The sequence below is a fragment of the Panthera uncia genome, chromosome D2 (assembly GCF_023721935.1).
Source record: "Panthera uncia isolate 11264 chromosome D2, Puncia_PCG_1.0, whole genome shotgun sequence".
Taxonomy (NCBI): Eukaryota; Metazoa; Chordata; class Mammalia; order Carnivora; family Felidae; genus Panthera; species Panthera uncia.
The window spans coordinates 67241435-67266820 of NC_064818.1; the positions used below are offsets into that span (position 1 = coordinate 67241435).

Genomic DNA, 25386 nt, shown 5'->3' on the forward strand with positions numbered 1-25386 from the left:
GAGCAGAGAGAGAGGGAGACACAGAATCTGAAACAGGCTCCAGGCTCTGAGCTGTCAGCACAGAGCCCGATGCGGGGCTCGAACTCATGGACCGTGAGATCATGACCTGAGCCGAAGTCGGACGCTTAACTGACCAAGCCACCCGGGCGCCCCTCCTCTTTCTAGTTTGATCAAGCGCAAAATGTAATCCAAGTCCTTGACATAACTCAGGAGGAGAATCAGGTATAGCGTTGGAAAGGAAGCCTTTTAGGTTAACCATTGCCAGAAAATCTACAAATTTCAACTTCTATTACTGGCGTACTTTCTTTTGTAACAGCCATAAAACCACAGCTAGGTTTTAGGATGCTAATAATCTGGATCAGGGTTGGTCAACTACAGCCCGTGGGCAGAATCCACCTTTATGTGAGCAACTAGCCAGCTAAGAATGGTTTTTACATCTTTTAAGAGATGTTAACCAAATAAAAAGAGATGTGCACCACGAAGCCCCAAGTTTTTACTATGTAGCCCTCTACGGGAAAATTTTGCTGACCTGTTATCTAGGCGATAGAGCCGGTGTTGGTGGCAGAAGAAAGCCGTCATTGAGATACCCAATACCTGAGAATGGTAAAGAGGTTATTTCCTGAAGTTAAATTCTGGCTTTGGGTCCATATTCATTCTTAAAACTGGCAGAAGCTGAAGAGGGCTTTTCGCCTCAATTCCCCAACTTTCAGCAAGTCACACAGCTTCCTACCTCTCTGAGCAAAGGCAGAGCTCCCAGAATGTTCTCTTCCTCATTTTTCACATTCATTCCTTTTCAGAGAAGAAAGCATTTTTGTTCCTTTATAAGGCTAACCTCTTCTGATCGTTTCAGAAACTTCTTTCCTCTGCTCGAGAATCTCCTCCAAGCTGCCTCCACTCTCCACCACCCCGCTTTTATCCTGGGATGTCTGCACATTCTTCGTTGACATCTTCCTATGCTGCTCATCCCGCAGCTTCAGATCACCACCTCCTTTCAATCCTCCCGTTTTCCACCAGAGTTCTTTAAGAATAGCCTGTCGATGTCCTTTTCTGACCATTGACCCGCTGAGATCTCACCTGTTACTACCATCTCCCCCAAACTCCTCTGGCTCACGCATAACCTAACTTCAACATTCAATGATTTCTCCTTCAGCCTTCCTCTCACTTGACTTGAGAATTCATCTTTCTTAAAACTTCTCTTTTTGTCTTTCATAATATCCTTCAGTGAGATCTCTTCCTAATTGCAAGACAGTCTTTGTCACTTAGCTTCTTTCCTCCCCCTCGTCTAGAGTTTCCATCTCACCATCTCTTGATTTCTCTAACACAAGGGTTGGTGAACACGCTCTATAAGGACGGACGGTGAGTAGTTTAGGCTCTGCAGGCCACACGGGCTCTGTTACAACTACTCAGCTCTGCTGCTGTAACATGAAATCACCAGACAGCATGTAAATGAATGAGCATGCTGTGTTCCAATAAGCCTTTTTTGTAAAACCAGATGACAAGCCAGATATGGCCCCAGATTATAGTCTGCCAATCCCCAGCTGAGGAAATCCCTCGTTCACGACTTGAGTACCTAAAAGGTTACTTTTTTAAATTTTTTAAAAATGTTTTTATTTATTTTTGAGACAGAGACAGAGCATGAGCAGGGAGGGGCAGAGAAAGAGAGGGAGACACAGAATCTGAAGCAGGCTCCAGGCTCCGAGCTGTCAGCACAGAGCCCGATGCGGGGCTTGAACTCACGGACTGTGAGATGGTGACCTGAGCCGAAGTCAGACGCTTAACCGACTGAGCCACCCAAGCGCCCCTGTACCTAAAAGGTTATGACACCTGAATCTGACTTTCTAGTTCTGAAATCTCCCCAGTTCCAGTCCATCTCAGTGACACTCAAATTCAGCAAATCTCTATATTTCATATCTTCTCCCTTATGCACACACACACACATTTTCCTGTTTCTCCTTCTGCTCTCAGTTAAGTGCATCTCTTCTCATCCAGTTACCAAAAGTTGAGTCTGAATCATCTTTCCTTCTTCCTTATAAACAAAGAGTTAAGATCCTATCTTCCTTTGCTAGACAGGGAACTTTGTTGTTGACGTCTTGACTTTATGTGCCATCTCCTGGAAATCTTCCCTGATGCTCTAGACTAAGTTAGATCTCTTGTTATAACCTCATGTGTTATCCCCTGTACTTTTTTGGCCCTTTTCTCGGCAGTAACTTACATTTTTAGGCATATCCCCAGCCACAATACCATCCCTCTTTTAACGTTTATTTATTTTTGAGAGAGAGAGAGACAGAGCATGAACGGGGGAGGGTCACAGAGAGAGGGAGACACAGAATCTGAAACAGGCTCCAGGCTCTGAGCTGTCGGCACAGAGCCCGACGCGGGGCTCGAACTCACGGACCGCGAGATCGTGACCTGAGCCGAAGTCGGACGCTTAATTGACCGAGCCACCCAGGCGCCCCAATACCATCCCTCTTTAACACCTTTCTCTCTAGCTATCCACCAGGCTTGGCAATGTGTCTTCTCACCTCTGCGTCTTTATCCAGACCGTTTCTTCACTCTGAATTGTTCTCCTTTTCCTCCCCTCTACCAAAGTTACCAAACTATAACTTTTTGGTAGGGGCATCTGGGTGGCTCAGTTTGCTGGGCCTCCAACTTCAGCTCAGATCATGATCTCATGGCTTGTGAATCTGAGCCCTGCATCGGGCTCTGTGCTGACAGCTCGGAGCCTGGAGCCTGCTTCGGATTCTGTGTCTCCCTCTCTCTCTGCCCCTCCCCTGCTCACACTCTGTCTCTCTCTCAAAAATAAATAGACATTACAAAAAATTTTAAGAAACACCTAATCCCTAAGAATAAAATTACATTAAAAAAACTTTTTGGTAAGTGCTTACTTATCTTCAAAGTCTCTATTAAGTATTATTTCTTTGCAACCTTTCTACTTAACCCAGAGTGGGTAGCATTATTCATCTCCCAGAATGTACATTGGTATTACAGTGTGCACATCACAGTATTATAGTCGCATGTTTTCCCTTTTCACCTCCACTCCGTAGACTCTCATTTATGAGATGCTGATGGATAGTGACTTTGTCTTAACTCACTTTGCATCTGTAGTATTTGCACAGTGCTGGAACATAGTATGCATTTGACAGATGTTTAAACTTGGTGTGATTTTTTTTTAAATATAAAATTATAGTATTATGTCTCCTCTGTGTGTGTGTGTGTATGTGTGTGTGTGTGTGTGTGTGTGTGTCTAGACGGGTTGAAGGAGAGTGCCAAAAATGTAACTGTGACATTCACTGGGTTTCTATAATGTGGAGATACTACTATTTTGAGACTTAAAACATCATTCAATAATAAAGGGACCATTCCTGGGACCTCAATGTTCAGTATATATGGTTGAATATATAATATATGGTTGAATTGAAGAATTCAATCCATAGTGGTTTGGAAAGGGTAGGAGACACTCAGGCTTGGCCTAAACTTGGTCTTGTGTTTTAGGGAGGAGCACGGAAGGGTGCTGGCCAGAAGGACAATGACTTGCATTACTACTTCTCAGATGCCAGGACGCTGTATGAAACTTTCCAAAGAGGACTTGCTGTGTCTGGTAGGCCTGGAAGTCTAACCTTGACTGCAAGAAGACCAACGTGTGGTCTTGTGGTATACCTCTTCTCCCCTGTCTCCCTTCTTAAACCCAACGGTAGTCTGAGTAGAATGCTGGCATACAAAATGCAGGGGACATAGCATCAGAACGGGGGGGGCGAGAACCAGTGTCAGACAGACTTGAGTTTAAAACCAGTTCTTCCCTTTCTGCTGTGTGACCTTGTGCAAAATCACTTTGCCTCTGAATCTGTTCCTTACTTAACACAAAGAGGACCTCCCCAGCAAGTTGGGAAAGAGTTGACAATAATGTGGAGGAAAGTATTTTGATTAGCTCACGGGTCCATTATATTTGTTCAGAAATGGGAATTTCGTAAATTCAATTCCCTGAATTTACAGATGCAGCATATGAGCCGGAATTGGCATCCAGGGCTCCCAATCTACCTTGTCCTTGACCCCGATCCTGGTCCATGCCACTACTCTTCATAGTATCGCAGAAGGCAATTATCTTTTGGACCTCCTTAGAAACACCACCACATGCACTTTGGCAGGTTCATTTGGTACCTACCAAGGCTCACTACCTATATCTGTATTACTGAACACAAGGCGAGGCACACTAGTTTCCTTCCAAAATCAACCAGCTTATAGCTCTCCCTACATCTTTAGTCTTTGGTGACATTTTATCCAGACATGGGTTTGCCTGTATGACATCTTTTTTTTTTTTAATTTTATTTATTTATTTTGAGGGAGTAAGAGAGAACAGAAGTGGGGGAGGGGAAGACAGACAGAGAGAGAGAGAGAGAGAGAGAGAGAATCCCAAGCAGGTTCTGCACGGTCAGCGCAGAGCCTGAAACAAGGCTCGAACTCATGAACCACAAGATCATGACCTGAGTCAAAGTTGGATGCCTAACTGACTGAGCCACCCAGGCGCCCTTGCCTCTGTGACTTCCTATCCCTTCTTCCCTTCTGCCTTTTACCTGTGGCAATATGTAACAGCCAACTCCTGCCAGGTGCAAACCGTGCAGGCACTACACGCATCTAGCCCGTTAACCTCCCCTAAACCTTCAGGAGTAGTTATTATTGCCTCTACTCTTAAAAACGAGGAAACAGCAAGTCAGAGGTTCGGGGACATTCCAAAGGTGATGGAACGAGAAAAATGTTGCAGCTGATTCTGAAATCTGACCGTTTGACTAGATTGTTCTATTTTCAGTCAGCTCTTAAGTGTTTTATAAAAGTAGTTGCTCCTTCAGACAAAGAAAGGCTTATTATAAAGCAAACTTCTCTCTGAAGTCTCCAAAGGGGACTGTACTTGGTTATTTCTGGCTCTAGGTCAGCACTTAATTTAGACTTCCGTGCAAATGACAAAGAAACCCCCAACCAACCATCAGTTTCTTTACTTTTTGGCAACTTTAGATACAATATGGCTAACATAAAAGATTTTCCTTTGGAATTTTCTTTTTCTTTTTTTTTTAAGTTTCTTTATTTATTTTTGGTGGGGGGAGGGGCAGAGAGAGAAAGAGAGAGATTCCCAAGGAGGCTCTGTGCTGATAGCGGGGCTTCATCTCACGAACATGACCTGAACCAAAAGCGAGAGTTGGACGCTCAACTGACGGAGCCACCCAGGCGCCCCTAGAACTTTCCCTTTTTCAAAATTTGCTTCAGTGAGTTTTCTTTACTGTGTTGTTATTGTAACTGGAAACAAGCCATTTAGCACATGATAAGTGGCATGTATGATACTTCATTGAGAAGAGGTTTTTCAAGGGGCGCCTGGGTGGCTCAGTCGGCTAAGCGTCCAACTTCGGCCCAGGTCATGATCTCACAGTTTGCGAGTTCGAGCCCCACATCGGGTTCTGTGCTGACAGCTCGGAGTCTGGAGCCTGCTTCGGATTCTGTGTCTCCCTCTCTCTCTGCCCCTCCCCCACTCGCACTCTGTCTATCCCAAAAACAAAATTAAGAAACATTACATAGTTTTCAAAAAAAGGAAGATGTTTTTTGATATGAAATTAAAACTAAGCAGATAAAGTTAAAAAGGTTTCTCGTGGAAGCAGGCACATGAAACAGAAAATGACACATCTGGTCCCAAGTGGAGATGAAAACATCAGCCCTAACATATGCTTTTAACGCCTACCCAATAGATGGTCTCTGTTGCGAATCATCTATGGAGAGTGTTTACACTCTCCTCTAGTTCTGCCCTATTGCAGCAGATCAGAATTCCACACAGTGAAACCCAAGAATCTGAATCTTTGACAAAGCTTCCCAGGGGCTCTGGGAGCCAGAGTTTCCACTCTACTTAGCTGAGGGCAGCAATATGGCCAAGAAATTGTTCACCGGTGGGCTCTTTGTAGATGGCCGCACCTTAGAATAGAGGGACGAAGCTAATCAAAGGCGAGGCTGTTGCCTGGTCAGGACTTCGGCTAATCAGGCTGAAGCCGATTAGGGCACCGAGTTTAATGAGGCTTCAGTTGGTGCCCCTTTGGGCCAATTATTTGACTTGTTCCTGGGCCGTGGGCCTCTGCTAGAATGTTCATCATTAGGGAAGTGATGGGATGCAGAATGGCATTTCCACATTTATCACCATTCTCTTACTGAGTGGGCTTGAAGAAACTGCCCCAGTCTTTCATGATGCCTTGTGCCTTAGGGGTAACAATAGTTACCCATGTGCCCGGAGTCACATGCCATCGGTGCTAGCTATCACTAGTGAAGATTTTAATACAAGGGATCCCAGCAGTAGGCCACGGGAGGTGCGTTCTCCGGGATGGAGAAGTGGCTGGGAGCAGCTTGCAGACCAGCACGTGCCCGGCTTCCGGGAAAGTTAGTGTCAGGCTTGACTTCTTGCACATTCGTGCAGCTGTTTCAGCAGAAGGAAAAAGTAGCAATGTTTCCCGTGGACAGTCTCCTCATTCATTTTTTAAATATGTCTTTAATCAGAGTGTTTTTCTCTTCCTGGCTTTCTTTCCCTTTCCTTCTGTCACTTAGGCTGGAAGTTCACTTATTTACCTCTGAATTCTTAGTAACTCTGTCTCAGAATGCTTCCTTTTGGCAAGATCCGAATTCCTCCAGCAATTTGGCTAGATCCTCTGGGTAAAATTTCCTTCACTTCCACTTTTCTATTTATAACTCTGTCTATTTCTGGCTTGGATGAGGGGCTTCTCCCTTAGTTAGCGTTGCTCCCTAGCTGGACAACACCACTTCCGTGACTTTCAAAAGCGCTGTTTGTTTCTAGCAAGTGGAGCTCCAACCTTCAGCAATTAGGAAGCTTCATTCTTCTCTTGCCAAATGTACGCCACAATTGTAAAAATATCGAAGGTGATGGGGCGCCTGGGTGGCTCAGTCAGTTAAGCGTCCGACTTCGGCTCAGTTCACAATCTCGCGGTGTGTGAGTTCGAGCCCCGCGTCGGGCTCTGTGCTGACCGCTCAGAGCCTGGAGCCTGTTTCAGATTCTTTGTCTCCCTCTCTCTCTGACCCTCCCCTGTTCATGCTCTGTCTCTCTCTGTCTCAAAAATAAATAAATATTAAAAAAAATAAAAAAAAAATATAAAAGGCGAATGTATGTGTGCGTGTGTACAGGTGTGCAACTGTGTGTGCACAAGTGCACATATGTCACTGTGGTTCCTTATGAGTCTCAGTATCTCAGAAGACATTCTATAAACAGGCTAAGTACATCAACAGGTGATTCAAGAGAGTAAATGAAATGAGGGGAAAGGTCCCACCTGAATAGCTATTAAAGAAACTTAGACGGAAGTACTTTTTAAGCCTATCAAGCCAGAAGTATGATAAAAAGATACTATTTAGTGTCTACTACTTGAAATGTCACTGGTGGGAGAAAAGCCAATTGTCACAACTGCTTCGTGCAGCAGAGCTCCACTGACCGCCACAACCCCCGAGCCCTCCCCAGCCAAGTTATTTCATTTCAGAGACTCCAAGAAAATGTCCTAAACTTGAAATTAGGATTTGAGAGTATTTATTATAGCATTATTTAAGGTGTCAAATTTGGAAACAACCTAAATACTCATACTGAGATAAATTCAACTGCAGTAGAACCCTTCATCGGATGGTCATAAAAGGCCACTGAAATCTCTATAGAGAAGACATGACAACATGGGAATTTTTAAATCAGATGGGAGAAGGAAGCAGGATCCAAAGTGTATATGTGGAATGAACATAACCCTGTAAAATTATACAAAGGAACTATGAAAATAAAGATCAGTGTTAATGATATTTGTGTTTGATAATTTGATATTTGATAATGATAATGGTGTTTAGGTGATGGAATCATTGACAGCTCATATTTTGATTTTTTACATATTTTTTATGAGCATACATTTCTCTTATTATAAGGAAGCTCAATCCAAGATTATCCAATATAGGTTCTTTGTGTTTCTTGTGGGATTTTACTTATTCACATCATATGGGTTGTCCATCCTGCCGGTTTTCTTCAAATGTCTGTTCCAATAAGGGTCACATATTCCAACACCAAAACACCCTGAATGTTTGAAAACATTTCCTAAATGTTTCAAATGTAGTTCCAAATGCACTTCCTAAATATTTCTAATGTAGTTTGTAAAAACTCTTTCTGCCTTTGAGAACTGAGTACTTACTGCCTTTGAATTTCCTTCGTAAGAGTAGCTCACATTCTTACTGGATTTCTCCTCCTTTGTGTCTTGTCTCTTCCTAATCTCCTGCTATCTTCTCTGGTCCAAAGGATTTGCAGATGGAGCTGATTTTCTTTTAATGTTATGTTTTTAGATAATGGGCCTTGCTTGGGATATAGAAAACCAAACCAGCCCTACAGATGGCTGTCTTACAAGCAGGTAAGTCATGCCCATGGTATTGGATAGATTCTTACTGTGGTATTCTGAGCTACTTTGGTCTCTTGACTGCTTTTTTTTTTTTTTTTTTTTTTGCCCCCACCCCCACCCCCATCTTGTAGGTGTCTGATCGAGCAGAATACCTGGGCTCCTGTCTCTTGCATAAAGGATATGGGCCATCAACAGACCAATTCATTGGCATCTTTGCTCAGAATAGGCCAGAGGTAACCGTGTTGAAGTTAACTCCAGAAATGAGTCAGGGCTAGGTCTAAAGACTTAAACCCCACCCTGAAACCAATACTTTTATACTTGCTGATGACTTACCAAAACTATTTAAAGACCTCCTACTCTTTAAATATTGTTCCAGTGTAAAGAGTTACAGCTCAGAGCCTCCTTAATCCCTGGTTGAATGTCTAATGATCTAAGTTGGTAACTGGATTTCTCTTATTTCCTAGCCCATTATGATTCACTTTAAGTCAGTCTCTGCCAAATGAGGAGAAAGTAAGGACGCTGTGGGGAGCTGGCAAATAAGAGCTTGTGGACATTGTAGAAAGGAGGGGAGGTGTTTGTATTAGAATTGGAACATTCATGTTGTACTTGAACTTATCAAACAAGGTACCCATTGCTACTGAGAGTGGCTATAACCATCTTTATATAGTGAGTTGAAAGAAGACGTAGACATTAAGATGATTGGACTCAAGCTTTAGTTAAGTCATTAGGCCAGTATCTTCAGAGAAAGCCTTTGTATGCTTCAGAATAGTTGGAAGTCCTATGCTTACTAGAGCCAGTTGCTTAACCTAAAAGCTGAGAAGGCACTGGCTGCACTTTTGGGTGAATCTACACACTCCACTTTGTTACACCCAGCCTCGATAGGAAGGCATATCCTTGACTCTAATTTAGGAACTTAATGCCAAACCTGGGATATTAGTCCGCTTGTGCAACCACAACAAAATATCATAGACTGGGTGGCTTAACAATAGAACTTTATTTTCTCATGGTTCTGGAGGCTGAAAGTCCAAGACCAAGGTGTCAGCATGTTTGGTTTCTACTGAGGCTTCTCTTCTTGGCTTGCAGATGGCTGCCTTCAAAATGAGTCCTCACGTGGCCTCTTCTGTTACCCTTGGTGCCTCTTCTTCTTCTTATAAGGACACCAGTCATATCGGATCAGAGTTCCACCCTTAGGACCTTATTTATTACCTCTTGAAAGGCCCTATCTCCCAAAGCAGTCACATTGGGTGTTAGGGTTTCAACATGATTTTCAGGGGGGTTGGGGAGTGGACACAACTCAGTCCGTAACACCTAGACTGACATTTAAGGCCCACCACTCGCAGATGCTGACCCACCTTTCCAATTCATTTTGTATTAACCTTCACGCTTCTTGATGTATATACAGTGATGTTGTGCTATCCTATCTTTGTTCATCCTCTTCCTTCTTCCCTGAATGCCTGCTCTGCCTCCACCTCCATAGTCAAATCTTACCAGTCCTTCAAAGCCCTGCCCCATTTCCATCACTCTCCCCAAAGTAGTCCCAGATGGCCTTTACGCCACCCCAAAAGTGATCTCTCCTTCCTTTAAATTCCTTAAAACGAATGCTTTCTGTACCTCTTATGGATAGAACTTACTGCACTTCTACCTTTGGATTTTGGTCCTTTGTGTAATAGTCGTCTCCGCGCCTAGCTTATCTCCTTTATTTAGCTGTACTCTACAGCATTAGCAATGGAAGCCTCTAGGGCCCCACGTGATTTCTTTCAACACGAAGGCCTCAAACAAGCATTTGTGGGCTGAATGACTGAAGTAATACTCTTGCCTTTCAAAGCGTTCTCTAGTTCTTACTGGAGCTTTTCTCCATACAGTGGATCATCTCTGAGTTGGCTTGTTACACATACTCCATGGTAGCCGTCCCCCTGTATGATACCTTGGGAGCAGACGCCATCATATACATTGTCAACAAGGGTAAAGCTTTGCTATTAAATTATAACTTGATTCTGTGTTCATGCTGAGTGATTCCTCAATATCTGCTTTGGTTAACAGACTTGGAATGCTATGGCCAGAATTTGCTCAAGTCTTTCCTGTCCCGTAGTACCGAGGCTATAATTTACAAGGAAGTTACCAAAAGCACAAGCAGGGATATGTACAGATAGAAAGTTCAATAAAATGTTCAAGGTGGCACGGTGTGACAGTATAGTTTAGAGATAAGATGCCTTACTTTGGCCACACTGGATAAAAGGTCATCGAGTGAGTGACTAAGTCATTTAATTGACTAAATCACTATGGAACTTCTGATCTCATTTCCTATCATTGTAAATCCAAGTCAGTACAGTTAGCCAGCATGCACCAATGTCCATGGTGAATTTGTAGAAAAAGATTACCATGGTTAGAGAAATAAGTACAAGCTCAAAGGTCAAGTAACAGCTCTTTCACATATCCAAGATCTTACCTTCTGTCCCAGAACTAGTAGGTTGAGTGAGTAGACCCATTTAAACTATAAACATAATCAGCAGTTGTTGTCGTTTTTTTATTTTTACAAACAACTATCACAGCAAATGCTAACATTTAGAATCATAAAATGTTTGTCTGCTGAAATCCCATTTGTCCCTTTTCTCTTCTACTCCCTACTTCCCTCCCAAAATAAAACACAGTGACAGGACCACACCTAAGTGATCCATGTTTGTTGTCTGTATTCTTAAGCAGAAAGAATTACATGACTCTAGAAACTGTAAACTGTGTTGGTAGCATGCATGAAAACTATGTGCTTCTGTTTCAATTAAGCTCGTTTATTATCGATGGAATGTTTCAGGTTTTCTGCATTATAAATCTGATTTGCAGACATAATCTCCTTTGGGTACCCACTAGCTTTGAAATTTTCAAAAATCTCTTCCTTGTTGCAAGGCAATCAGGTACCTAGCAGGTACCATGAAGGTGACCTCTGGCTCTGTTTCTGCTTCCAGCTAATATCTCTGCGGTGATCTGTGACACTCCCCAAAAGGCATCTCTCCTGATAGAGAATGTGAAGAAGGGCCTCACCCCAGGCCTGAAATTGATCATCCTCATGGATCCCTTTGAGGATGACCTAAAGGAAAGAGGAGAGAAAAATGGAGTTGAGATCTTATTGCTGTTTGATGCTGAGGTATGGGCTTTAAATTCAAATAATAGCTTTAAGAGGAGTAAATGAGACTCATGCCGTGAAGTTTGAGAATTATTTCTCTAAAACAATTCAGAAGCCATGCCAGAGGAGAAGAAAGGTCTGTGGTCAATGGGCACAGTCTTCTAAGTGGAGGATTTATGAATACTGAGGTCAGTGGTAGTTAAGGATGTGGGTCCTGGAGTCAGGTTACAGGGTTCATATTCCAGCTCCACATCTATTAGTCAGGTGACCTTAGGCAAGTTTCTCCGCATCTCCCTTTTCCCCTGTGTAAAATAAGGATGAAATAGTCCCTAACTCACAGAGGAGTTGTAAAGTGTTAAATGAGTCAATCTATATAAAGTGTTCAGGACAGCGACTGGTATATAGTGAGCCCTGAAATGTCAACTATTCCTATTATTCAGAAAGATTTAGTAATGATCCTAGATGACTGGACCCCAAGAATACAATGGGAAGTTTAGACATCTGAAATCTGCCTGCTTGAGGCTGGTATTCTAGGGAAACCTTATGTTCTTCCCTGCCTGAATATTGGCTTCTAGGCCTGATCTGGGTTAGAGCATTGCTTTGATTCCCACAGAAAAGGGAGGTGTTTACATGGAAAAGGAAAGAGAGGGCTGTGTTTGTCATAAGTCTGTCCATCTTAACCGATGACTTCCTTTCTTGGCTTTCTGTTCACGTAGAATCTAGGCAAAGAGAACTTCAGAAAACCTATGGTAAGTTTTCTTCTGCCCAAAATTGAGTCTTGCCATATTCAACTCCCAAAGCTCTTGGTAGATTAATCCTTTGTGCTTCCTCCTCTAGCCCCCTAGACCAGAAGACCTGAGTATCATCTGCTTCACCAGTGGGACCACAGGTCAGTGCCCATGAAGCTGTCCCAGAGGCCTCTGCTCAGCCAAAAACATAGTGTGAATCACCACTGGTCTGGTAAATATACCCTATCCTTAGGGTCATACAACCTAAGTTTTGAGTATGGATGCCCACGTGGAAAAATGTAAGTATAAGCAAGTAAACTTCATGGAACACATGGGGAGGTTTTTCCATGCTATGGACTTCAGGAATCATACAGATGGCATCGGAGTCAATTTTCTTCCCCAACCACCACTCTCTCAACTTGACCCACCAGAATGGTTTCAATCAAGGTGACTCGGGGACAGTTCTACACAGATCAGTGTGTGCCCATCCCTACCCCTGAAGCTACTTATCTGTTATAACTCCGAGTAGATTTAGATATGGCCCCATGTGCCAGTTTGTAATGTGATAGTTAGGAAATATAGTTAGGTCTGAAGTCTTAAACATGAAAACAGTGCAAGGTTGGGGGGGTGTGGGGGGTCACTTGGAGATTTATTTTCGACTGTTGCAATGTGAGATTGTGGCTGTACCCTCTGTGGTAGTAGAAGTCTAGCAATGTTGTCAGCAGTAGTGTCTCTGGGTGCATTAATCATTCATAAACGGAGTCCTATACCATTCATAAAAAAGACACAGTGACCAGAGAAGCTCTTGACTCTCTGGAACAGAACCATTTGAATGCAGCTTCTTATTTCACAACCAAAGGCTACCTATTAGTTATTTAAAGGGTCTTTTTTTCCATGTCCTATTTCCTACAGGTGACCCTAAAGGAGCCATGTTGACCCATGAAAATATTGTTGCAAACAGTTCTGCTTTTCTCAAATGTATGGAGGTCAGTGGTCAATTTAAAAAGAGGTATTCATTAAAATGTAAATCCGTCATAAGATTTTAATCTCGATGTTAGAGGAGGCAGAGACAAAAAAAAAAAACAAAACCAAAAGCCACGTTAAAGGCCTGACAATGAATCAGTGTGGACAAATACTGGTGCATCTTTGTCCAGAGGACTGTGCATTTTCCAGCCTTGGTCACTTAGAATCACTGCATGTATCTACACTCAGTGTAGTTAAGGAGCACCTTAACTTCAGTCATACAGTGCACAACCTGTGCAACTATGTGTGGCAATCCTGGGAATTTCTTTAAAATTAAAGAAAAAATTTTGTTGAGATATTATTGACATATTAATTTCAGGTGTACAACGTGATTCCATATATGCGTATACTGCAAAATGGTCCCTGTGATAAATTCCAAGTCCATCAACACACATAGTTTTTTTTCTTGTGATGAGAACTTTTCAGATCTACTCACTTAACAACTTTCAAATCTGCAACACAGTATTATTAACTGTAGTTAATAGGAGCTGCTTTTAAATCTCCTTTAGAATAGAAAGTTAGCACTAATCCAATGGTGTCTCTTTCTTGTTTTGATCTATAGTGTATTTTCAAGCCCACCACTGAGGATGTGTCCATTTCCTACCTCCCCTTGGCTCATATGTTTGAGAGGATTGTACAGGTGAGTGACCTATGTTCCTACCACGTATGTGAAAAGGCAGTCTTGATTAGTAGTTCCATGTTTATTTCAAAGGCAGCTACACAACATTTGTGATCCTTTCTCTAATTGGAAAGAAGCACACAGGGAGCTGGTGCAGTTGAGTCCTAACCCTGGCATTTACACTTGCTGCAAGCCTTTCTAGTTGTGTCTATATATGTCCAGCAGAATTAATGGTTGCTCCTGTCTTTACCCAGGGGCCTGTGAGTCCAGTGACGTCATAGCCAGGAGCTTACTATCTGCTCTTAATTCTATTTTGGGATAGGAATATTATTTCTTCCTTTACATTTTATTTTTGTTAGAATTTTTTTAAAAGACCTAGGGTTAGGGGCACCTGGGTGGCTCAGTCAGTTGAGTGTTTGACTTTGGCTCAGGTCGTGATCTCACGGTTTGCGGGGGTGAGCCCCGCATCGGGCTCTGTGCTGACAGCTCAGAACCTGGAGCCTGCTTTGGATTCTGTGTGTGTGTGTGTGTGTGTGTGTGTGTCTGCCCCTCCCCCACTCATGCTCTATGTCTCTCTCACTCTCTCTCAAAAATAAATAAACATTAAAAATTAAAAAAAAAAAAAGACCTAGGGTTAGAGAAAAGGAAGTTTCCCACAAAGGTGCAGAGAAGGAACATTTGATCTGGGTAAGATGTTCAGTATGTGTCAAGGTAGAGCCAGTTAGGATCATATGAATGCCAGAGAGCTGCCTTTCTGTCAGTGGACTCCAAGCTTGTCAGGCAATTCTGGGGCTGATTTGAGAACGGAAAATAGTGCTGGCCTTCCCAAAACACATGCAGTAGTATGGATGGAAAATCCCCTCGCTGCTACTCACTTAAATACCTCTTCAACCAGTTTATCTGTTGATGCGTGAAATGCCAAAATGAACAATTCAGTTCCTTGGGCTAAAGTGTTGGCATCTGATTAATAAAATATGAACTCTAATAAGCATACTTTTTCACATTCTAACACCTCCGACATTGAGATAGTCTTCCAACCGTAGGCATGTTCTGGTTTCAGTGGCAGGGTTTTTCTTAGTGCTACATGATGGACGGTCTCTTACAAAGGACAGTGTCTCGAACTGTCACTCAGAGCTACAGGTGGAATAGGGTGGGCCCTCCATCTCACGGTCTGTCTTCCCTGTCCTGCCACCTCAGCAGAAATGAGTTTCCAACCTGTCTTGGGCACAGGCTCTCAGAGTTCTGGGTATCTGAAATTTGTGGGGAGGGTGCTGTACAGAGAAAAGTGCCTGTGGATGGCAACCTAGTTCCTCAATTCTGCCCAAGACAGCCCCCCTCCCGCCACCATGAAGTGGGCCTTTGGCTCTGAGCCCTGCTCTTTGGTTTTGCTTTTAGACTATCGTGTACTCTTGTGGTGCCAAAGTCGGTTTCTTCCAAGGAGATATTCGGTTGCTTCCTGATGACCTGAAAACTCTGAAGCCCACAGTGTTTCCTTCTGTGCCTCGACTACTCAACAGAATCTACGATAAGGTGCCAACCTTGCTTCTGTGGGGCTTGCCCTGGAGATGAAGGAACGGTCTGTGGCTTAGGCCTGACTAAGGTTTTTAGGGACTTTACGTTGCTAAGAAAGTTTTCCCACATACGCCCCCTACTCCCCATGAGCATCCACCTAATAGCCACATTCACAAATGCAACTGTAAAAAACCACAATAAATGAAAACTCCTTTCATGCGGATAAGATCGTTTGGACCAGATCTGGAGAAAGAGCTCAAGTCAGGGACTTAGGGAGCCCCTCAAAATTAAGCTGACTTATTGAGGAGGTGTTACTCCGCTTTCATAATGCCTATAGGCTCTTGAGTTTCTTGCTGAGGTACCAGGCCCATGGGCAACATTTCACATGCATTCCACTATCTAATCCTTGCAAAAACAGAGGAGATCCCATCCACACTTACTGTTCCCAACTTCCAGCTGAGGAGACTGAGCCTTGGGGAGGGGAGAGGAGGAAGAAAGAAAAGAAAAAGAAAAAAAAAACAAACCTGGCCAGAATCATAACCAATAAGGGTTTGGGCCAGAATCAAACTGTCACATAGTAGTTAGTTGTCATTGATCACTGCTCTATTTTTCATTCAACTTTACAACACGGTGATTTTTCTAATTCAATTTAATCATTTCTCCTGCATTCATTAGCTGAGATTCTTCTAGAAAGATGTGACAAGTGTTCTTTCCCTTTATTTATCAATCTTTAGAATAATGAATTGGTGCCCCAGAGATCTTCAGAAATGACCAAGATTTTTCATTTGTAATATTTTGAACTCGTGATTTGCATAGTTGTATGCTTAATCCATTTCAGTCATTCTTTCTGATGTTCAAATTGTCCCACCATCAAAATTGGGAGCCCAATCAAGTTCTTCATGTGTCCTTTTGACATAACTCCCCATAACATGTCCCAAGCTTATCTTTTGTGTTTCTCACCCAAGTCTTGGATTGTCTAACTTTTCCAAGGAGTCCTTGGAACTGGGATTTGAACCCAGGCAATATAGTAATAGAGTCCAGGCTCTTAATCAGATATTTGATCATCTCACAATTCCATAGACATGGGATCCCCGAGGAAATAACACATGGCCACTCTGCACATGCTTTGGACTCCACCCCTGAGATTCTAGCATTCCCCTTCACACTTGTGAATCTCAGTACTATCCTGGGGCTTTGGTGATGGGGCAGGCAGCATTCTAGCACACAGATGACCCCTGAATATTGAAAGTGCTAGTTTTAACAGAATTGTTAACAACCCTAGCAGCTGTCAGCATGCTACGAAATTATTAGATTTGGCGGCTGTTATGGTTTTGGTTCATGTTATTAGACATTTTTACTTTTGATAGTTTTTTAATGATATGGTAATTCTAAACACACAGCTTACTCTGCAACTTATTTTAAAAATGAAGGACTTTATTACTGTGACTACAAATTCCAGCCTCTGTCAGTGATATATTAGGAGGAAGTTGCCTTGTGAATGATGAAGATAAATCTCTTAAGGTTGAAAGAGGTATCAGGAATGACAGGATGCTGGCAACATTTGAGCGTAGATCTCGGAGAGAGGTGGTGAGATATTGACAAAATGATGGTATAGGCATAAGTAGATGCCTAGAACCTAGAGCACAGTTGGCATTAGGGGCTAAGGATGAATAGCTCAATTTAGCTAAAGGCTTAAAAATGGAAGTGTAAATATGGAAGATGGCTAGAGAGTTCTTTTCCAATTTTGAACTGGAAAAGAACTTTGATTTCCTTGAATCTGACTTCTGGTAGGATGGAGTCCTGAAGGCCAGAATATGGGGTTCAGGATTTCATTTTGGAAGGGGATTTCTTCGAGTTGTACTTGACGCTCTCCTTTGGCAGGTACATGGTTTATAGATTAGTCACAGTGAGGCAAGAGTAAGGGAGTCTAGGGAAATAATGAGCTGGTAAAATGGTGCCATAATTAAGTCCAAAGGGAATAAATAAATAGAAAAATCTGTTGGGTTTTGTATGGTGTGGTTAAACAAACTTTAGTTACAGATAAGAGTGGTATTTTTCCATATTTAATGTACATAAGCATTATAGGGCAAGGGGAGGGAGAGATAGGAGGGAGAGATTCCTAGGCCTTTCTTTGATCTATTAAATCAAAGCCCTAAAGGTGTTGTCCATTGAGCTGTTTTTTATCTAGTACCCCCAGGTGATTTGGTAGGCAGATGTTGACAACATTTTGAGGACACGCTTATTTCAGCTGTCAAAGTTGTTTGCCAAGGACAAGGAATCTGGAGGAGCTGGAATTCTGTACCTATACACTCAGTGCACTTATTTCTTAGTGTGGCCCTAATTCTCTGGAATCATCATTATTTAGCAATGCAGTTCATGACATGAAAGTCACTTCCGTATGAAGCAAGAAGGCACTATCTTTTGCTCACTGGTGAATGGCGTTGGTGAGTATCTCCAGTAGGTTTCCAACTAAGAGGAACTATCATTTTCCAGGTACACAATGAAGCCAAGACACCCTTGAAGAAGTTCTTGTTGAACCTGGCTGTTTCCTGTAAATTCAGTGAAGTAAAAAAGGGTATCATCAGGCGTGACAGTTTCTGGGACAAGCTCATCTTTGGAAAGATCCAGGTAGGTTGGTTGGGTACAGGACAGAGCCAGGCAAATATCTGGGCTTCCTGCTAGCTTATCATACTTTTCTTTTTCTCTGATGGCTGAGTGTCTCTTTAATGGGATATCCTTTCACACTTACTGGGTTTACTCCCCTTTTGAGGTGAGGTCTCTCTGGGACAACTTTGTCATTAAAGGAAATTGGTCAAAAAGTAGAAAATGGATTTTCTTAAGTTTTGGCACACAGTCTTATTCTCTTGGGTGGTCTGTTGAGATTATAAGTAATGTGAAGGGTCTGGGAATATAAATCATCTGAGGAAATTTTTAAAAACTTGCAAGTCTAGTCTCAGCTAGGGATGTAAGTGACAATAAAAGCTAACATTTTAAGTGCTTTTCCTCAATGGCATGCCCTAGTGTAAGTGCTTTGTAAATTAACTAGTTTAACTCTTATAAAAACACTGGGTAGGCTGTTCTACCCATTTTGCAGTGGAAGAAACTGAAGCCAAGGGCATAGGTTTCAGCAGCTCTTTTGTTTCTCCTGAACAGGACAGCCTTGGCGGGAGGGTTAGCTTCATGGTCACTGGAGCTGCCCCCATCTCCAGCCCAGTTTTGATGTTCCTCCGGGCGGCAATAGGATGTCCGGTAAGCCAAGCACCTTCTTTGAAAATAGCCTATTTCACTTGTGCACACAAAAAGCTCACTCTTTTAAAAATGAAAACGCAACTGAAAAGCACCAAAGAGAGTGTCACCAAAAATCTCAAAGTCAAGAGAAAATAGCCTTCTCTTTATGCATCTGTATACATACATACATACATACCTTTACATAAACTGGCATCAGTTTTAAAATACTTGTTAAACAGTGCCCCATCAACATTGGTCCTGGTCAAATAAAGACCAACATCATTTTAATGGTTATTAGTTTATTGGATGTACCTAAGTAACTAGTCTCCTATGAATGGACATTTAAGTCACTATTTTTTCACTGTTATAATCAATGAAGTGATAAGGATACTTGTGTATCCTTTAGTATTGATGCAAATACCAATTTAGGGTATTAAATGCCTGCAAGTAGGGACTACTGGGTCAAAATATATGGGTTTTTTTTTTTTCCCACATATGAATGTAGATTATCACACTTCCCTCCAGAAAGATCTTGTCTTTTTATACATTCCTGTAAATAATACACGAGATCTTATTTCCCCCACATTCTTGCCATTGTCAGGCTTTCCCAGTCATTTAAAGCTTAGCCAAGCAGATGTGTGAAAAGTCTCACTGCAGTTCTATTTCTTTTATTAACACTGAATATCTTTTCTATCACTTAATGGCACTTGTATTTCTTCCGGGAATTACTCTATTATTTTCTTTTAGAAAAATGGCCAATGGATAATAAAGTTCTCTTTCACATTGCTTCTAAGAGTTCATATAGTAATATTTGTTTTTTTGTGAATGTTTTTCCTAGTCTCATCTTTTTGCCTTGTGTATTGCTATATGAAAGTTTCAAATGTTTACATAATCAAACTGATTCATCTTTTCTATTTGTGGTTTTTGAATTGCTTAGATAGGACTTCCTAACTCCAGTATTTCATAAGACTGCTTTCATTCCTATTTTCTGATAATCTCATGGTTTTACTTTTTCCTAATTAAGCCTGTGTTCCATCTGGAACTTAGTACAAGTGCTTGGGTGTAGACATTCTCTCTCTTTTCCCCCAAATAGCTAATTAGTTCATCCATCTGACCAACATTCATGGCACAAATGAAACATTGTGTCCTCATAGTGTCCCCTTCTGTATATAACCACCATCAAAAATGATTCTAATTGATGGCCAAGGCTAGAGGTCATCTACTCTTTCAAATTAGCACCCTCTTGGCCATTCTTAATGACTTCATTTCCCTCAGCCCCTAAAACCAACAGATATGTAGGTCCTATTGTCACACCCTTCCTGGAAATGCCCTCTTCTCCATCTCTACAAAGTCTGCCTATCACAGGCCCCCTCACTGCCCCCTCCCACCCCGCCCCAGTGTAGTAGCTTATGTGCTTGTTTGCCCCCGACCAGCAGATTGAAGGTGTTAGGACACCAAGTATCTTCCAAGCCTCAGAGACCTTGCTTTCCTCATGTCTTTCCACAGGGTATTGCCACCTCATGCTTTCTCTTGAGTAAGTCTCAAACCCTTCTTTGGTTTCCCCAGGTGTTTGAAGCTTATGGCCAAACAGAATGTTCTGCTGGCTGTACATTTACATTACCTGGAGACTGGACATCAGGTAGGTTCTCCACCTACTGGGTGGGAGATGCAGTTGTTGGCAGGAGGGTTCTAAAGGAACTAGGGCTTGAGTTAGATAACCTCAGTGCTTTGGACAAATGTGGCAAATGCCAAACTCAAGTTTCAGTCCAGACCTTTCTATCTTGGCTATCCAGCATTGGCACTGGATGACTTTTCAGTTTTCTTGTTTTAGAGTCAATCCATAAATAAGTCAGAAACATTCCTGGACATTTATCACTGTTTCATGGTTTCCCAGCTGATTCAAGGTGGTGTTTTCTAGGCCACGTCGGAGTTCCCCTGGCTTGCAATCATGTGAAGCTAGAAGATGTGCCTGACATGAACTACTTTTCAGTGAACAGTGAAGGAGAGGTGGGTAGGTTGTGCTCTGTAGTCATGCCCAGACATCCATAGTAAATCTATTTATGTCAAAAAGAGCACACAACTGTGAGGAGGAGACTTGGGTTTGACTTGAGATCTTGACCAAGGAAATGGACATCTCTGAGTCTCACTTTCCTATCCCCTACAACAGGGAGTAAAATTTGGTGGTCTTCACACTGTAGTGGAAACCATCAAATGATTGGAGGTGGGAGCAGGCGTTTTGTGAAGTGCCTCTGCTGGGAGTTGCAGCCTTTCCCACTGTTACCAGCTTGTGCTGTCTTATGTGCAGATCTGCATCAAGGGCAGCAATGTATTCCAAGGATACCTGAAGGACCCTGAGAAGACCAAGGAGGTTCTGGATGAGGACGGCTGGCTTCACACAGGAGACATTGGTCGTTGGCTCCCGGTGGGTGCTTCTTCAAAATTGCCAGGAGCCTCTGTCGTTGGACTGAAGAGAATTACCTGCTTATAAGCAAGACAGGCAGAGATATGAGTAGATTAATCAGCTGAGGCAGCTTAGAGGAGTTACGTCTGAATCCTACCCGGCTTGTGGCATCCTCATACTATAAAGAGAAGAAAATACAGTTGAAGAACCTAGGCTGGCAGGTGGGAGATCTGTTGTTCTAGACCCAGCTCTCCCATGGACCAAAAATATAATTCTGAGAAAGTCCCTCACACTACCGAAGGCTGAGCCTTATTAGTCACTTCCAGATGATGTCTGTTAGGCTGACTTGATGGCTAATTTCTGGAGTCAACCTCCTTGATGGTTCCATGGTTGGTTCAGTCTATTGTCCTACTTAGAGTGTGATCATGTGGATTGTATTTGCCACTTGCCCAGTTCTACAATTTAAATCCCTAAGACCCTAAGCTCCTCAGGCCAATAAGCTCAGAGAAATGAAGCTGCGCATGACCTCTGGTGGCTGGTCAGAGAGCCTTCGCCAGCCCTGCTTCAGTCTCACGAAGCACAATAATTGACTTGATTAGCACCATGAAGCTATCTTAGCCTGCTCCAGGATCTAACAGGAGGGATACATGGAAGGGAGTCAAGGAGGGGGAGATCTAACTAATTCAAAAGTCTTAAGAAAGATAACTCCTTCCCACAGGGTGCCTGGGTGGCTCAGTTGGTTAAGCATCCAACTTTGGCTCAGGTCACGATCTCCCAGTTTGTGGGTTCAAGCCCTGAGTTGGGCTCTGTACTGACAGCTCAGAGCCTGGAGCCTGCTTCAAATTCTGTATCTCCCTCTCTCTGCCCCTTCCCCGCTCATGCTCTCTCTCTCGAAAATGAATAAACATTAAAAAAAATTTTGTCTTAAAAAGATAAGTCCTTCCCTATTCCTGAGAGTTCTGGAAATGGAATAATTGAAAATTACGTTATTTGGAAACTCACAGCTGCAAAGCTTCTTCATTAGATGAGGCAACCATTTACACAACTTCAGCAGGTCCTGGGGATGTTTTCCGAGGTTGCACGTGGACCCTCCACAAGGACATAACACTATAGGTTATTGCTGGAAGCTGCTCCCCTCCCCTTTCCCCAAAGCCAAAAAAGAGAAATGAAAGCTTGCTCAAAAGTCTGTAGTGAAGTCAAGATGTAGAAGGAAAATACCTGTGACTTCTTCCCCCTCTACACTGACATCGTTTCTAGGGCTCAAAAACACTGATGCTGTTTTCTGTTTCGTATAGAATGGAACTCTGAAGATCATTGACCGTAAAAAGAACATTTTCAAGCTGGCCCAAGGAGAATACATTGCTCCAGAGAAGATAGAAAATATCTACATCAGGAGTAGACCGGTGTTGCAAGTTTTTGTGCACGGGGATAGCTTACGGGTAATATACTGTTTTAACATTAGCCATTTTCAGGCACAGGCCATGCCGGTTCTTGTAGCTACAGGAAATCTGTATAAATGGGTTTAGGATGAAAAGATTTGAGTTTATAAAACCGAAGAAATGAAGCCACAGTTCAACCCTCAAATAAGGCAATACAATGTAAAAAACAAAAATGGTTTAACTATGATGGCATCTGTAAACAGATGGCATCTGTTGTCATGGTTGCACCAATGGCTAGTCATTTGATAAGAAACAGCCCCATGTCACACTTAGTTCCCACTACAGTGGGAGTTCCTCTAGAGCTACAAACTATATATACCGTGCGTAAACTTAGCTTTTGGGGAGTGAGCAAGGGTTGGCAAAGAGGCCAGAGATGCTTTAGGCTTCAGGCTGAACACTGTTTCTTTTTGAGTAATCGATATCGAATAGAACATTTTTGTAAAAAGATATTGAGTAGGAAAATGGGATCAGAGTTCCATGAAGGTTTTAAATGTATGGTGAGAAAAGAGTTGGACACTATATTGAGCTGAGGTCTTGGGAAGTATCTATTACAAAGATATAATCCTGCTGTTGTCATCCACTGTGGGACACCGCTATCCTAGCTCTCACATGTTCTTGTTCCTGGTTTGCCTTCCACAGTCCTCCTTAGTGGGAGTGGTGGTTCCTGACCCAGAAGTGCTGCCCTCCTTTGTAGCCAAACTTGGGGTTAAAGGCTCCCTTGAAGAACTGTGCAAAAACCAAGTAAGTCTTGCTTAAGAAAGTTCTATGCATACCCACGGGGCCCACCGTGGGAGAGTAAAGGCCCCACCAACTCAGGCACCAATGATGCCATCCTCTCTGGAAGAACTGGCTGTTCTTGAACTTAGGATAGGTGGCTGTAGCTGAAATTGGTTTTATTAGATAGGAGGATAGGATGGGATGGGGAGTTAAAAACAAACGACAACAAAAACCCTCTATTCTTTTTAAAGTATGAATGTGGAGAATAGAGAATCAAAAAATACCATCCAGAGAAAATCTGCTAACATTTAGATTTGCCTTTCCTTCTCATTAGTCTTTTGAGCATTATTAAGCATAAAATGTGCTTGTACATACATACACCTATATCCTGCTTTTACCCTGATGACCTTTTGTACGCATTTTGAGTTGGTTCACGCTTAGCCTTTCTTGTGGTCTCTTTTTCAAATAGCCGTGCTTTAAGCTTGTTTTCTCTTCTTAGGTTATAAATAAAGCCATTTTAGAAGACTTGCAGAAAATTGGGAGAGAAAGTGGTCTTAAATCCTTTGAACAGGTATGTACTACTGAAGTTGTCTAGTTATCTCAAGTCACACTAGAAAGTTCTAAAGTTTGCATTTATAACGGGGTTTTAATGTAGTTCCCAAGGAATTGATTTGAGATTTTGTACCATTAATGCATTAAATACAAATGGCAGTGACTTTTTATAGTTGCTTGTAGAGTCCTTTTTGCTGTCAATTATCCGTTCTCCCCTCTCGTTTCCCAAATTATCAGTTTGGGAATGGGCATGCGTTACTGTTGTCTTTATCCTTACTTCATCAACCCCACTTTTATAAAGTTCTTCACATAGCATGCAGAAGTCTCTGCAGAAAAGTCTGAATTACTAATAAACATGTGTGTGTGTATCTTCTCTTCCAGGTCAAAAGCATCTTTCTTCATCCAGACCCATTTTCCATTGAAAATGGGCTCTTGACCCCAACATTGAAAGCAAAGCGCGGAGAGCTTGCCAAGTACTTTCAAACCCAAATCAATAGCCTGTATGAAAATATCCAGGAGTAGGGTAAGGTACTTGGCAGCTGGACGGGGCTCAGCGGTAGCCTGCCTTGTAGGAGTATAGACTATGGATAAATACTAATCTCATGTTCATTTTTTGTCTTTCCTCCTATTATTTTACCTACTAAATTAATAAAAACCATAGTTTTGGGGCTTTTAAAAAATATTGAGAGACTTATCATGTAAAAGCTCAGCCCTGAACTACACAAATTTGTCCTTTCCATCTTAAATATTGCTGACATTTAGGTTTTGGGTCTACTTTTATCAGCATACTTTTATTCAAGGCCCATTTGTCATTCTTTGTCCCTCCCCCACGATCTCTAGCCTAAGTGACCACTAGTTCAAGAGCCAAAATGACTTCTTCCTTACAGTTTTACAGTAAGCCTAACTTGTTGACAGTCCCAACACTTAGGCCTTCCGATGTTCAAATTAAGAGACCTGTAAGCTCTCAAAAGTGGTTTGTAATTCATGTTTTCTAACGATTCCACAAGACCACTGAAATTTTTAATCAACATTTTCTTATAACTAATATTAAGAGACAAACTTCTATGTACTTCTGTGTATACTAACATCTGTCAACAGAAGGGAAGTGTGATCATACTGAACATTTCCTAAACTTACTGGTTTCTCTGACTGGGGAGAATTAAAAAAAAGTGGGCCTGTAACCTGTCCAAAAAGAATGTTCATGAAGTGTTCTCTCCAGTAGTATCTGGTGACTAAATCTGTTCTTTACAGTTTGCTGCCGAGCCGGAAGCTACAGGGGAAGGAGTTTAAACTTATGTCAAGTGCACTTTTCCAGTAAATGAAGCTAGCACTGAGGAAAAGCCTCCTGAACTGGGAACAAAGGCCTATGGACAAGCATGAGGCCTTCACAACAGGCTTATCTTCTGGGAAGGAACTGACTGATCTTTACTGGACTCCAGTTCCTGCTGTACCTCACCCTCAGACAACACGTGTTGCTTCCACTTGTAAAGTCTTTAAAATAAACCACTGCAAACACTTACATTGTGGGGTGTGCTTCCTCACGGACCGTGATGAGAATCAGAATCAGTCTTAGACAAGGACCGCTTAACAGTCAAGTAAGCTAGTGGCTCCCAAACTGGGCTGCACACTAGAATTCCCTGAGGGGTTTAAAGAGATACTAAT

General features: G+C 42.3%; 1 protein-coding gene across 3 annotated transcripts in view; it reads left to right on the forward strand.

The window, feature by feature from the left end:
• Positions 1 to 25243, forward strand: part of ACSL5 (acyl-CoA synthetase long chain family member 5) — a 44728-nt gene extending 19485 nt beyond the window's left edge. For 2 of the 3 annotated variants that reach the window (XM_049645760.1, XM_049645758.1), the window contains exons 3-22: positions 3493 to 3598; positions 8338 to 8402; positions 8522 to 8623; positions 10253 to 10352; positions 11348 to 11526; positions 12222 to 12254; positions 12343 to 12394; positions 13146 to 13219; positions 13819 to 13896; positions 15271 to 15405; positions 17881 to 18015; positions 18541 to 18636; positions 20182 to 20254; positions 20534 to 20622; positions 20921 to 21037; positions 22312 to 22455; positions 23095 to 23196; positions 23672 to 23743; positions 24106 to 24247; positions 24976 to 25243. In XM_049645760.1, the coding sequence (XP_049501717.1) occupies positions 3493 to 3598; positions 8338 to 8402; positions 8522 to 8623; positions 10253 to 10352; positions 11348 to 11526; positions 12222 to 12254; positions 12343 to 12394; positions 13146 to 13219; positions 13819 to 13896; positions 15271 to 15405; positions 17881 to 18015; positions 18541 to 18636; positions 20182 to 20254; positions 20534 to 20622; positions 20921 to 21037; positions 22312 to 22455; positions 23095 to 23196; positions 23672 to 23743; positions 24106 to 24246 (1893 nt within the window). In that variant the 3' untranslated portion in view covers position 24247; positions 24976 to 25243. Of the gene's footprint in view, positions 1 to 3492; positions 3599 to 8337; positions 8403 to 8521; positions 8624 to 10252; positions 10353 to 11347; positions 11527 to 12221; positions 12255 to 12342; positions 12395 to 13145; positions 13220 to 13818; positions 13897 to 15270; positions 15406 to 17880; positions 18016 to 18540; positions 18637 to 20181; positions 20255 to 20533; positions 20623 to 20920; positions 21038 to 22311; positions 22456 to 23094; positions 23197 to 23671; positions 23744 to 24105; positions 24253 to 24975 lie in introns of all 3 variants that reach the window. The other variant, XM_049645759.1, reaches the window with a different exon arrangement.
• Positions 25244 to 25386: the final 143 nt, after the last annotated feature.